Source organism: Phaethon lepturus, unplaced genomic scaffold, assembly GCF_000687285.1.
Source record: "Phaethon lepturus isolate BGI_N335 unplaced genomic scaffold, ASM68728v1 scaffold44740, whole genome shotgun sequence".
Taxonomy (NCBI): domain Eukaryota; kingdom Metazoa; phylum Chordata; class Aves; order Phaethontiformes; family Phaethontidae; genus Phaethon; species Phaethon lepturus.
In genome coordinates this window covers 22070-35108 of record NW_010514953.1, presented here as the reverse complement: position 1 = coordinate 35108, position 13039 = coordinate 22070, and the positions used below count along the sequence as shown (strand labels likewise).

Here is a 13039-nt window from a genome sequence, read left to right as displayed (position 1 = left end):
GGAAAGAGATTAGCACAGACTTCTCTTCGGTCTGCACAGACGTAGAGCTCCCTGGGAGATGGCAGGTGAAGGGACGTGCTGGAGCACCTTCACAGGTGCTAAAGCTGGAGGGAATGTACAGAGTCTGTGCTCCATTCTGGGTCACGCAGGAGAGAGATGTTCACCTGGCAATCAATCCCTATAGCAGGGACAAGTCTGGCTTTACTGAGCAAGGTTTTATTTTCCAGAAAGCCATCCCGACGCTGATACAACATTGCCGACTGAGCACAACCAAACTTCCCTCGCTGCTCAAGAAACATTTTGCAAAGATCGTTAGCTTTAACTTGGCTCAGCCTTTTCCAGTATTAACATCTCTGAAAACCGGTTTCCACTGTGGTTTTAAAGCTCAAACAAAAGCAGCAGGGAGGCCCCAGCCGAGTCTCCAGGGGTAGTTTGTACGTGTTTCAAAGCCAGTGGATTTCAGCAAACAAACCTGGCAACTGAGATGGTCCATGAGTCTCACAGCTGTGGCTGGCAGGACGTGAGGCAGCTGGAGCAGAGATACAGGAGTATCCTCTATCTTTTGGTCAGTTTGTCCAAGTTCACACTGCTCCATTCAATTCCAGTTCCTGCTCAGCAGAGGGATGGGCCAGTTGTCCCTCTGGTCATAAGAGAAACCAGAGCACCTGAAACACTAACACACAGCTGAATGCAAGATCCACTTGAGATTTCAAAAATCACATCAGGGATTTGCAACTTTCCTGAGCTGCTGTCTCACACATTATCTCCTCCCAGTGGTTTCCATCTTCCTCTAATACAAACGTGTTGCCTTCGCTTGATCTTGACTCTCTTTTGGACTTGGCCATTTAACCTCTAGTTGGCTTGTTTGAGCAGTGAGCAGCTGATAATCTCTTCTCCTGGCAGAGCAGCAGGGACTGTGTGGGCATCTCCGTTCAGAGAGACTGGCTGGAGACGCAGATCCTGGTGTCAACGGTGCAGGAGCAGGAGGCTGGAGACCCAGACTTCCCACACAGGCAAGGCAGGATGAGGATATGCGTCTGCACCTTGTGGAGAGACCGGAAGATACAATAGCCAGTCGAACCCTGGCAAGGCATCCGTCAGCAATGCAACTATCACGGTGTAATTTGCCAAAGTAAAAAGCTAATTTATTTGCCAACTTGTCATTGTATGAGGGGATAGTGCCACGGAGCCTGAAATAGCCGAACGACATTGTTGGAGTGTACGTTTACAGAGGATCCGGCTGCCAGTCGATCCTGCTCCTCGCAACAGAGGATAAGAGTCAAGGGTTGAAGGCACTGGTATGCACCCAGCAACCTGGACACAGGCAAGTGGTCCCTGAGACTAATCCCCCCCGAAAACGCTCCTTGCCGCTGCTGCTCCTCTCCACCTACAGAAAGTACAGCATTTCAGCCCTTCCCTTGGCGGACGACTGATCTGCCGGTGGCTGTGCGAGCGGCCCGGGCCAGTTGGCAGGAGGGAGGTGGTGGGTTTCCAGCTGCTCTCCGTAGCTGCGAACTGTGGTTTTCGTAATGCGCTGGTTGTCATACAAGGCAGACATCTGATAGCGAGGTTTTTACAGTTCCAGGAAAGCAATTGGAGAGCCTGTAGGTAATGAAATACAACATGCTCTGAAACAAGAAAATCCCTCGTTGTTCAGCAAAACTGGGAGCCCAGTTCTTTTCTTTTTCCACTTCCTTTTTAACCTGAAATCCTATCTGCAGTGTCATTCAAGCCACGTCAGGACTCGGAAAGCTTTGAGCCAGATGCTCCAATGGTATAAATCGCCATAAACAATTACATCAGAGAAGATCTGGCTGCATGTGCCGGCCCTGCTGCATGGTGCAGATGTGCACCAGCAGACCAAAAGAGCTCTCAGGGCTGGTAAATCCCTTTGCTCTTATGCGACAAGGTCAAAAGTCCTTTTGTTTGCTCTCCAAGAGGTTAGAGTGATGGAGCTGGGCTGGGGTGGAGATCTGAGAAGGTTTTTTGAGGGAACTCACAGTGCTTTGTAAAGGATAAAACTGCTATCCAGCCCAGTACAGAGCACTGAGTGAACTCGTGGCTCTTGGCTCCAACGCTGTGGTCTCAGCCACGTCGCTCCCCGCAGGGGCAACAACTCCACACGCAGGATGGTGTCCCGAGGACAGCATCCTTCCCATCGTGTTCTTGTTTCTCCATCATCTACAGGCTACGATCCTGAAGTGGAAGGAGGACTTTCTGGCCGGGATGGACCTTCTGCTCTGAGCTAGCAGAGTTGCTCCAGAAACAGCATGCTGTGGTCACAGCTGAGATGGGGCTGGTTTCTGGGCTCTGTAATGCCAGGGTGGAGCAGGAGCTTATTCTCATCCGACACACTGCTCTATTACAAAGTTGTCCAAACATCACTTACAGCAGAATTTGTCCCAGAGTGGTTTTTTGCTCTTTGTTCTTTTCTGTTTCCTGCCACTGAAAACATGATTCAAAGATTTTCTGCAACAAAGCGCCTCGTTCTGCTGCCGCTGAATCCAGCCATTCACTCCCAACACATGAGCTCAGTACCAGCTGGCAACGCCACATCAGTTACATGGCACTCAGCTCCCTGAAAACGCTGAGGCTGCCGAAGGACAATCCTGGAGTCACTTCTGGTTTGAATCTCTGCTGTCCATGCAGGAGTCTCTGCTTTTTTTGATAATGTGCTGAGCTTTTTTTTCCTGGAAAAGCTGTTTTTCTTGCCCTGGTCAACGGGCTGTCTGTGGAGTTCTTACTTGAACGAAGTTTCTTAAAATCCCTCAACTGGAGGACATGGGGTTACCCTCCAACTGAGCAACGGAAGGAATGGAGAATAATGGGCTGGGTGTGCAGGGGAGAGCTGTGACCGCTGCGGCAGCGTGTCAGTGGTAACTGTGCTCCGCGCACCCTTAACCTAGTATTGTTACTCCTACTCTTGCCCTTGAATAAGGCATTAGCTGTAGAGGAACAAATGAGTGAAGTGACTTGCCTGGGGTCATGCAGGACGTCGGTTGGTGGCAGTGGCAGAGGGGGGACGTGGAGCTCCCCAGCCCCGCTCCTGCGCCCTGTGCAGTGGCCGCGTACAGGCTGTATCGGCCCACAGGCCAGACACATCGCGGGAGATGTTTCCCAAGATGGCCGTCCTTGTCAAAGGGCGTGGGCTGAATATCTCCCGGGCTTGTGCATGATCCACATCCCGAGCCACAGCTACCCCTTCCACCCGGGAGGAGGGGACACGACAGGACATACTTTCCTGCCCTGCAGCCTGTCCCTTCCAGTAGCTGCTACATCAGTAGGGCCCGTCCCTACAGCTGAAGGTGCCTGCACTTGGCCATGGTGCGTCATTGTGTAACAGCCTTGGAGTATCTTACTCGTGTGGACAAATAGCCAGCAAAGCCATAAGCAGGTATTTGCCTTGCATCAAAAATCAAAGGGGACTAAAGTTGCTCAGGAATGTAGTCAAACGTGCTTAAGCTCTTTGCTTTGGATAGGGCCAGAGCAAGGGTCAGGGCGAGTGCCTCGGCATAGCTGCAGCCCACAGGTCTCTCCTTCCCCTTCTAGAAGCAATGTTGTCATCCCGGGGCAACCCTGCCCTTAGCTGCAACCAGCTTCTCCTTTTGCTTTAATAATCAGTGCATCGCTGACGGCACCAGGTCCAGCCTCTTCTCTGGAAGTCTAAACATCCCGTTTTATGGAGACGTACATGCTGGATTTTGTGGTTTGGGAGGTTTTATTGTGGGGGTGTTTTTTTCCCTTTGTCTGCTATTCTGGTATCTGTGACTCAGTCCACCAAATCCATTGAAACCTTTGGAGTGGACCAGGGTTGCCTGTGAGCCCTGGGAATCCTGCCGGGAATCACAGAGCTCTCCCAATCCCCGGGGAACCGCTGCTCGCAGCGACCGAGGTTGCTCCCCTGCAGCCCAGGGGCCAGCTCTGCCGGGTCTCTCCGCTGCTCGGGAAGGCAGGCTGAGCCCAGCTGGTCTTCGTTTAGAGTTAATAGGAGTCGAAATGAGCCAGAATTTGAAATAAATCCCATTGACTTGGCACAGACTCTTTCCTGACTCAGACGAAGGAGACGCACTTTTTGTGCAGTTACTCCAAGATTCCCCTCCTTATTGCAAGAGAGGATTTCATTCCCCTCCTCTTCCACAACCCCCGGGCATCTGTGTCCTTCAAAAGGAAGGCATTAACCCTTAGTGTTGAGGGAAGGGAAAAAAGAGCACAAGTAGTGCTCGTTAGTGTAAAACGGAGTGATACTGCCCAAGTGCTCTCTCTGCTCCTTTCTTCCCAGCTGTCAGCTTCCAACACTGGCTAATTCTTTGGAGCATTTTGGTGTCATCGTGTATGAAAGCTTCACAGCTCAGTGGGGGTGAGGGCTTGCACTTTTCCTGCAATTCGCACCCACCCGTCAAGCCTTGTGGTGGCACTTTTGTCTCCTGTGCTTCCTTAGAGATGAGGAAATAGAGGCAAAGAGGAGGGGAAAAAGGGATTTTCCCAGAAACAATAAATTAGTGGCAGTTCAGGGCTATCAGACCAAACCAGACCAGCTCAGAGCACACAGCACTGCTCTGTACATGATTCTCTTTGCTGCCTTACGCTGTGACTGCTTAGAAAAACCAAGTTAAATAGACATCCTCATCCACAAAACCAAAGGCAGCGTATTTCAGAGCAACGTCTGCATGTAGATAAGAATTTGCAGCAACGCAGAGAGTTTTGGTTACAAGATTTTGGGTTGGATTCCACGTGGAACTCAGCTGAAAGGAAAGTCATAGTGACGCTAGCTGTAGTCTTTCCATCCAAGATCTTTTTATAGGATTTCCCCATCTCGCTTTTTTCTTTGAATTCTCCCAGCCAGCCCTACCTGCACTCACCACTCGGGTTTCCACAAGCAGGCCAAGAGCCCACTACTTCCCAGTGATCCCAGTGAAGCCCTCTGAACCTCACAGTACAATCAGGTCTTTCTTCTCAAGAACAGTTGAGTCTTTCTTCTTTCCCCATACTCATTCAGGAGCTGCTGCCCTGTCTCCTCCCCTTCCAAACTACTGCTCGGCAGAGTGATTATGAAATGTGTTTCTTATAAATCTGAAACATTTATGTCTTCAAATGCCCAGCCCCAATAATCCCACTAATTTCCTGAGTGCTTGTGAACCGTCCTCCACGGGGGGAGGCTTCTCTCGATCAAAGTTTATTAAGTAGAGGTTCTCATATGGAGAGGTTGCTGAGCAGTAGGAAATGATATGGGGCTTTTTCATTTCCCTTTAAATGAGCTCGCTGGCTGGGCCCTGAACAATATGGCCATGGTCATCCTATGCTTCATGCTTCCTACTTTTATCACTGCTTTAGCTTTTTTGCCCATTCTACATCCTGTGCCTCAAACTATCACTTTTTTTTCCCCATCGCCATTGGCACTTTCTTTTCTTTACTCAGTAGCTGCATTCTGGTTCTTCTATTTCTTCCTGCCTCATTTTTGGTAGGGAGGAATGACCTTCACTCAATAACACCCAAAAAAAAAATATGAAAAATATGCTTCAGCTTCACAACAGTCCTGAGTAATCCTCAACCGGCCTGAGACAGGCTTTGGGAAGCTCTCTTGTCCGTACTGTGCCCTCGGAGAGCTTCTCTCCTGTGCCATGCTCTCCGTCTGCAAGCAAAGCCGAAACGTGTCTGTCCTGTGAAGTGCCAAGAGCCACAGTTCCCCTTGAGTCAAACCAGGACGGTGAGTCACGTCTCGGTAACCGCTTCCCCAGATCTGCTGCACGTAGCAGAGCATCACTGAATGTGGGGGAAGTTTGGGTCTGGATTTTAACACTGTTTGTCGTTTGGCTCCATTTGGGGCATATCTCTCTGCAGTTCATTCAACTTCCTTATTTTGTTTTTCTGGATGCTGTTGTCGTAACATAGATTTCAACTGTTGGTGTCTTGAGAATTTAAAGCCGGGCTGCTCATCTATTTGCTCCCAATAAACGTCGCTGCTGTGCTGTGCAAGCGACCTGACTTTGCTGCCAAGGCCATCAGCGGCTGAAAGCCTCTTTTTTCCTTAAAAATTAGTCAATTTGCATTGGAAAATAAACCATCCAGCTTTTCCTTTAGGGGGAATATCTAAGGCCATACTAAAAAAACCTCATAAAATTGAAGCTGCCTTACTGAAGCTGCCAATGAAATTTTAAACATGCTAGACCTAAGATGACTTTTTTTTTTTTTTTTGCTTTACTTGGATATTTTGGCATACTTGAAGGCATGTGACTTTTTGTAAAACTGCTGCTTTCCACAGTCCTTGGTCACAACTACTGTCATCTTCTGGAGGTACTGATATGCTTCTCTAGTGAAGAGTGCAGTATATAAAGAGAAATCACCATTTAAAAATAATCCTGCTCACAGAAGAAGCTTGGAAAGAAGATTTGTTTTCTCAGCAAACCAGTAACCCAAAGCATACAACACAAAATGTGTACAAACCCCGAGAATAAAAGCATCAAGTGTTTAATGCCTTGGCACACTAACCCAATTGATTTGAATCCAGCAAAAAGAACTTGGAATTAATTATTCTTATGTATAGGCTTTTGTACATTCTCTGCCCCTCATTGCTGTCCCTGGTAAAGAGAGTAGAAACCCTAGGAACTTCACACCGCGGTGAAAGAGGTACCAAAAGATGCTACATTCCTGATGTACTTTGGAGATCCTGGATAAAGTTACAATCTTATTGAATTTTATTTTTATTCTTTTCCCCCCGCTCCCTCTTCTGGCCCCGTTTTTTCCATCCCTGGACAGATGAGTCAGAAGAATGCAGAGAAAAAGGATCTGACCTCTTTTGAAGGCTACCAAAGTTGTTGCTGGGCTTGTTATTGCCTGTGTAACGTGTGGCATGTGACAGTGTGGTGATCTCAGGGAACTGTGCAAACCACTGCGTATGTGCCCTGTGAACATCTGGGATTGCAACAAACAGCAACCACATCTGGAACATCGCAAGTAGAGATATCACATATCTGGGAACCCCAGACAAGTGTTGAACTGCCTCTAAATTCATCTGGGCAAAATTCCTGCGCAGTTGGAGAAAGCACATCCAGGAAAATCGGACATATGGTAGGCTCCCCGCTCACCAGCAGAGCTCTGCTGGCCAAAGTCCTAGAAAGCATGCTGGTAGAGCACAGAAGTATCCTTTGCTGATAGAGCTTACTCCGTTCGAGGAGGTGACTCAAGATCCAAGCCATGTCTCTGCTGACGGTGTCACCAGCACGGTCTGACCTGTTTATTTATACCGGCAAAGTTTTAACCAGCAGACAAGAGCTAAGAACCGTGAGGGAGGCTCAAAGGGAGATCTCCGTGGTTTGCTGCAAGCGACAGCTGGTCTCACTATCAGACAAGAGTTGGACACTGCCAATTTTTTTTTACCCAGCAATGAAGAAGGGGCCGCACCCCAGCTGGAGGACCAAGGAGAGCCTTGTGGAGTAGATGAACATCCCTTCTCAATGAGGCCAATGCATCATAAGGGGAAAAGCTGGTACAGGGAGCCTATATCTGTGTTCAGACTCCACCAAAAGGGAAAGACAAGCTGAAGGAAACCAGAGGAAGTTGAGACCTTGTTTGAACATGGCAGAGTCTTCTGTGGATCAAGTTGATTTTTGTCGAGCAGGGCTCGGACTGTCAAAGTTGGGTTTACGTTTTTGTTTTTTCCCCTCTCCCAGATGACTCCAACCCTATATCTGTACTTGATGATTATGGGTACAAGCGTGAACTTGAATTGGTGGCAGATTTTAGGAGCAGTGTGGAAACTTTGTTTCTCGGATGGGAAGATTTAAGGCCTGTCTTCTTGAAAAGCAAAGACAATTCCCCGCACAGGCTAGAAGCAAGTTTCAGTCATTGCTTCCACGGGAGATGTATCCAGATGGGGGGAACCAGGCTGTACTTCAAATTCTTCTGAAGTAGCTGTGAGATCCTCGTGACCTCCCCTGTGAACGGGGTCCACCCCCCCTGCACAGTGGTAAAAGGGTAGAACTCATCCATGCACCGGTGTCTGCGTTTTGTACAGTCAGTGTAATGCACCCTCATCCTGGGCATGGAACCCCAACATGGAAGTATTTGTTTCAAGAGCTGTTACAGCACAGCAATTCAGGAGCACATCTGAGTGTGCAAAATGACTCTGCTGGAGAAGATCAAGGGCTTGGCCATCACTGGGGCCAGGAACAGATTTAGCTTAAAACAGGCTTTCTCCCATTTGCAAGAAACATCTATTGTCTGTGCTTCCAAAAGATCTTAGGATATAGTTCATGGAGACTGATGGAAAAACACTATGCAACTAATTAGAAATCTCAGTTGTGTCTTTATTCGTTCACATCTTGTTTTGACAGTAAACTTTTGTGAGTGATTCCACTATTCACTCTCCAAATTTTCAAGCCACTAAGCATCACGATATTGCTGCAGAACAGGGTCTGTGAGCGTCATTGCTGCTTCACCACACGCAACACGACCGACACGTGAGGAAGTTGAGGGACCTGGTACGAGGTCCAGTGGTGAGCTGGCTGCACAGCTGGATGGGGATGGCCATTTCCCAGGCTGACGCTTTCATTAGTGAGGATTTCTCTTTACTCCTGTCGAAAGTGTAAATCACGTGGGTGACGCTTGGAGACTTGGCACCCACAATTCACCGTGTGTTGCAGCTGCTCAGCCTCTGTGGGAAAATAATTCCAAAAGTGATCTCTTGGAAAGTTGCAGCAAAAAATAGCAAACAAAAATCCTGAGCAGTATGAAAGAGAGAACAGAACAGGACTTAGGTACTCCTCGGCAGGGACCTGTCCTTTGGGAAGCGCTAATAGAGTTGGCAAGGTGGGCTCTCGAAGTGTTTGACTGAGGTAAAATGGAGCTATTGCCTTTGCAGAGGTGAAGAACTGCCACAATTCTTTAGGGCTAGAATAAGTCCGAATTGCTCCTTTGTGGTAAGAGCAGGCACTCACGAGGCCCGTGTTTCAGCTCAGAGTGAAACCCCCCGATACAGCTAGCTTTATAAGTTGCTTTTGTTTAGCTGAGACCGCAACGGTGGTGAAGATTATACCTTCTTAACTGGGAGGCGGGAGAGCAGAGGGAGAGATGCCGTGCTGGTGTGTAGATGCTGTTGAAAAGTTTGTGCCATTGCCAAAAAGCATGAGTTATTTTCTTCAGTGATGCTTTTGCTTCTTTCTGTCAAATCCCAAACATGTTGTCTGCCTTTCAGCCAACGGGGTCAAACACTGAAAAAATGAACTCCCTGGGCTCCCTAAGGAGAATGTACTATACTTAGTTGCTCATCACAGCTAATTTCTGCTGCGTGCGTGCAAGGAGGGGCGGCAGGTTCTGCAGCCTGCGAGGCACCCATGCTGGGTGCACAAAGCAGGTCAGCCTCTCAGTGCTGTGGCTCCCGCCTGAAGCTTTGCATCCTACTGCATTTCTAGTTGCCTGATCGATATATTGTGATTTCCCTGTGCTGTGCGTTGCAGTAATAATAACACAAACTGAGGGAACGTTTTTGCACTGTGAGCAGAAAGCTGTGCACGTAGACAGAAAATTAAACCACTGCCTGTTTTTACAAGGTAAAAATAAGAGCTGCTTGTTGAGGCAATGGTTCCACTGCCAGTATCCTAAAACCATGTAAAAAGTATTGATATCCAATTCCGTGCCATAGTTGATGGTGAAAGATACAACTCTGTCCGTAAAGCAGTGGCACACAGATGGCAGCTCTGTCTGCAGACCAGAGGAAACATGTTGTGGGGGCCAGGGTAAACGTTTTTTCCACATTTCAGCCCTTTTTGTAGCAGTGGCTGTGTAGGTACAATTTTTCCGTTCAGTGGGTGCTGCCTTCAAGGAGTGCTTCTGAGATCCCTTTTTTGCATCCTTGAGGACAGATGGATACATCAGATGGCAGTTTTCCATCACCTGCCTGTCTTTGACATGTGATCTGGAGATTAAAAATACCACCTTTCAGCCGTGTTGGCCTATAGTCACCCAGGCGCAGAGATTTTTCCACCTTTAAGCAATGAGGTTTCCTTCTCCTCCATGTGTTGGAGCGGCTCAAGAACAAACTCAGCCATACTCCGACTGTGGTACCTGTGTATCGTAGACTTCCTAGACTCCTTGTTGGCTCCCATGGGAATAGGATAGGATGGGATGGGGGAGGACGCTGTCAGGGTTGAGTATACCAGGGAAGTGGCCTGGGAGTGGCTGGTTGGGGTGGGACTTCTTTGCTTTCCCGTTCCAACAGCTCTTTTTGCTCTCCTAGGGACCAGAAGGGAAACCAGGAAAACAGGGGGAAAAGGGCAAGCCTGGCCAGAAGGTAGGAACATCTCCCAGTGACAATGTCTCCTCCTCTGGATCTCCCTTTCTTTGCTCATCTTTGATATTTATCTATAGAAGCAGTTTTGGCCTACGTTAATGTTGGCGCTTTTGTTCTGCAGGGCAGCAAGGGCTACCAGGGGCAGCTCGGCGAGACAGGATCTCCAGGGAAGGAGGGGCCAAAGGGGAACCAAGGCCCTAAAGGATCCCGAGGTACCCTGGGACCTATGGTGAGAAGAGCTCTGCGAATGCTCGAACACAACACGCAGAAACATGACTAGCAGTGGTGGGCATAGGCCAGAATGAAGCAGAGAGCCCAGCAGAGGCTTCAGAGCACAGAAAGTGGAATTACGTTAGATGGGTTTAATTGACCAAACCAGCTTAATGAGCAGCACAGGAGAGACGCCACAGTGGTGGTTGTGTTGGTGCCCCGTGAACCCAGCTCACGCTGCATCATGACAGTTCTTCGCAACTCCCCAGATGGGTTTAAATATTGGGGAATTTTCTTGAGAAGGAAGTGAGCTGATAAGCTATTTTTTGCTAAGATCTTTCCCTTTGAGACCGCACACTCATGGCAAGAGCTGCTTCCAAGTCAAACTGTGTTGTTATAAGGAACTCTCCCTTGGACTTCTGCCCTGTTTCTACACCCACTCTTGATCTACTTATCTAAAACACTTGCAGCAAGAAGAAAGACAGCATGGGAAAGGGTTTGAGTTGGGGACTGAAGGTGAGGCTTTCAGAGAGAACAACAGTAGTATGGTGGAGAGGGAAGAAAGTTAATTTGCTTTAGGCACATGAGACAAATGCATTGGGACAGCAGTGGTAAGTAAGAAATATCTCCTCATGCCTTGCAGGCTGGTAAGGAAACTTCTTGCACTATATTTGGTAGAACTTAGTGAAAAAAGCAGGAGTTATTTATGAACCAGGAATCATGGTGATGTTTCAGGACAGTAGCAAATGAGTGATGGAGTAATGGTTCTGCTGATAGTGTTTTCCCGCACTAAAAATTATGGCCTCACCATATATCCTCGATTCATGTTCTTTGGCAAAGCCTCCATGGATTATTTCACAAAGAGGCAAAGCAATAACTGAGCAGCAGTCTATTGGACTGAACACATCTCTGTCTTGTGGAAAGGACCTTCTTCCACACTGAACGGGATTATATGGGAAGTTTGCAATTCACTTTAATCTGATGATCTGATTTTAAACCCTTTTGTTCAGTCTGCTAAGGATGCAATAAACAGCTCTTGCAGTGCCCTCATCACAACCCAGAAAACTCCTTTATTGGCCTCAGAACCCACATCAAAAGGTTTCCTCCCAACAGTTTAGGATTAGGTCATGCATGAGAATGATCTTGCTGGTAGACTTCCTAGCACAAAGCTAATTTAGATATGAAGATGTCCAGAAGGGCAGATGAAGAGCACACGCTATGCAGCCATTTCTGGTATTAAATCTGAATGAGGTGAGGAACCTCTTTGCTACAGGCTGGCAAAGACATAAAATGGACTCCTTAGCATCACTCTCCATGTAAGAGGTTAAAGCCAAGCAAGAGCATTTCAGATGGCTGCAGCAAAGCTCACCAGTGGCCAGGAGTACGGGTGGCCGCACTCCCGTGTGGTGCTGAGCTTTGCTTTTCATAGCCCGGTGCATCCTCTTCTTGTTGGGTAATACCCACAGGCTACTCTCATGGTGCTTTCTGTGCTTGCCTCTCCAGGGTGCTCCAGGAAGGATGGGTGCTCAAGGGGAACCTGGCTTAAAAGGTTACCAGGTAAGGACTTTATTTTCATCCTCCAACTTCTGTCTGTTCTCAGATGCAACAAAACTGCCACTTCAGGATACAAAATTGTTCTTAAACTATGATTCGTTTCTGATCTCAACTTCAGTTTAGTTGTTTCTCTAGTCTCTATCTGCACCACCATGACTTCTCCAGATGCATTTGGTTCATCTCTGCCATGACTCATGTGTCCCTCCGAAGCTGGGATGCACAACACAGGGCTTTTGAATTCTGGCAGGAAACCAGGGAGGACCTTCAGTCAAACAGCTCTTTCCTGTCTCACAGGGACATGCAGGACCACCGGGGCCAATTGGACCACCAGGGCCAAAGGGGGAAAAGGTAAGCTGGCAGAGTTTGGCCATCTTGTCTTCCATCGGCGTGGAAGCTGAGCTGACGTAGAGATGATTGCCCCACTGCCATAACACCCATGCGTCTGCGCCAGAGGTGCCTCCTCTTACGGCACAGCCACCTACGTAGCTCCTGCTGCAGCTTTACTTCTGCAAGTCAGCGCTGGGACAGCCCTGCCGCGGGGCCCCCCCTGCCACTAGCACATGCTTTCCAGACACCACGTGCCCTTGTGCCAGTGGCTGAGCCAGCCGGCATGTGTTCTGGGGACACGTTTTTCCTGCATCCGCAGAAATTCTGCTGAATCCCCAAGCCGAAAGAAACGGGGCTAGTAGCTTTCTGTGATCAAGCCAGAATAACACCCTGCACAACTAGCTGATCTTCAGCAAGCTGCCCACCTGCGCTTAAATCAGCCAATAGCATGTTGTAAGCAAGGCAGAATTGGTCTCCTCTCCATCGCCCTTGCTCCAATTTCCTCATCGCCTGCCACCCTCTTACCTCTCTTTGTCCCCCCACCCCTCGGCGAGCCCCCTTGCCGCAGCCGGCCTGAGTCAGAGCCCTCTTTCCACGGCGGCTTTCCCCTTGTGTTTTTCCTTTTGCTGAGTCAGCATGGCCGTAACCAGTTCGGGCTGGCGA

General features: G+C 48.6%; 1 protein-coding gene across 1 annotated transcript in view; it reads left to right on the top strand.

Annotated features, from left to right (window-relative positions):
• Positions 1-13039, top strand: part of COL27A1 (collagen, type XXVII, alpha 1) — a gene marked incomplete at its 5' end in the record, with an annotated part of 126906 nt that overhangs the window by 93424 nt on the left and 20443 nt on the right. The window contains 4 exons of the mRNA XM_010294440.1: positions 10232-10285; positions 10407-10514; positions 11999-12052; positions 12344-12397. Coding sequence (XP_010292742.1) covers positions 10232-10285; positions 10407-10514; positions 11999-12052; positions 12344-12397 — 270 coding nt within the window. The remainder of the gene's footprint in view (positions 1-10231; positions 10286-10406; positions 10515-11998; positions 12053-12343; positions 12398-13039) is intronic.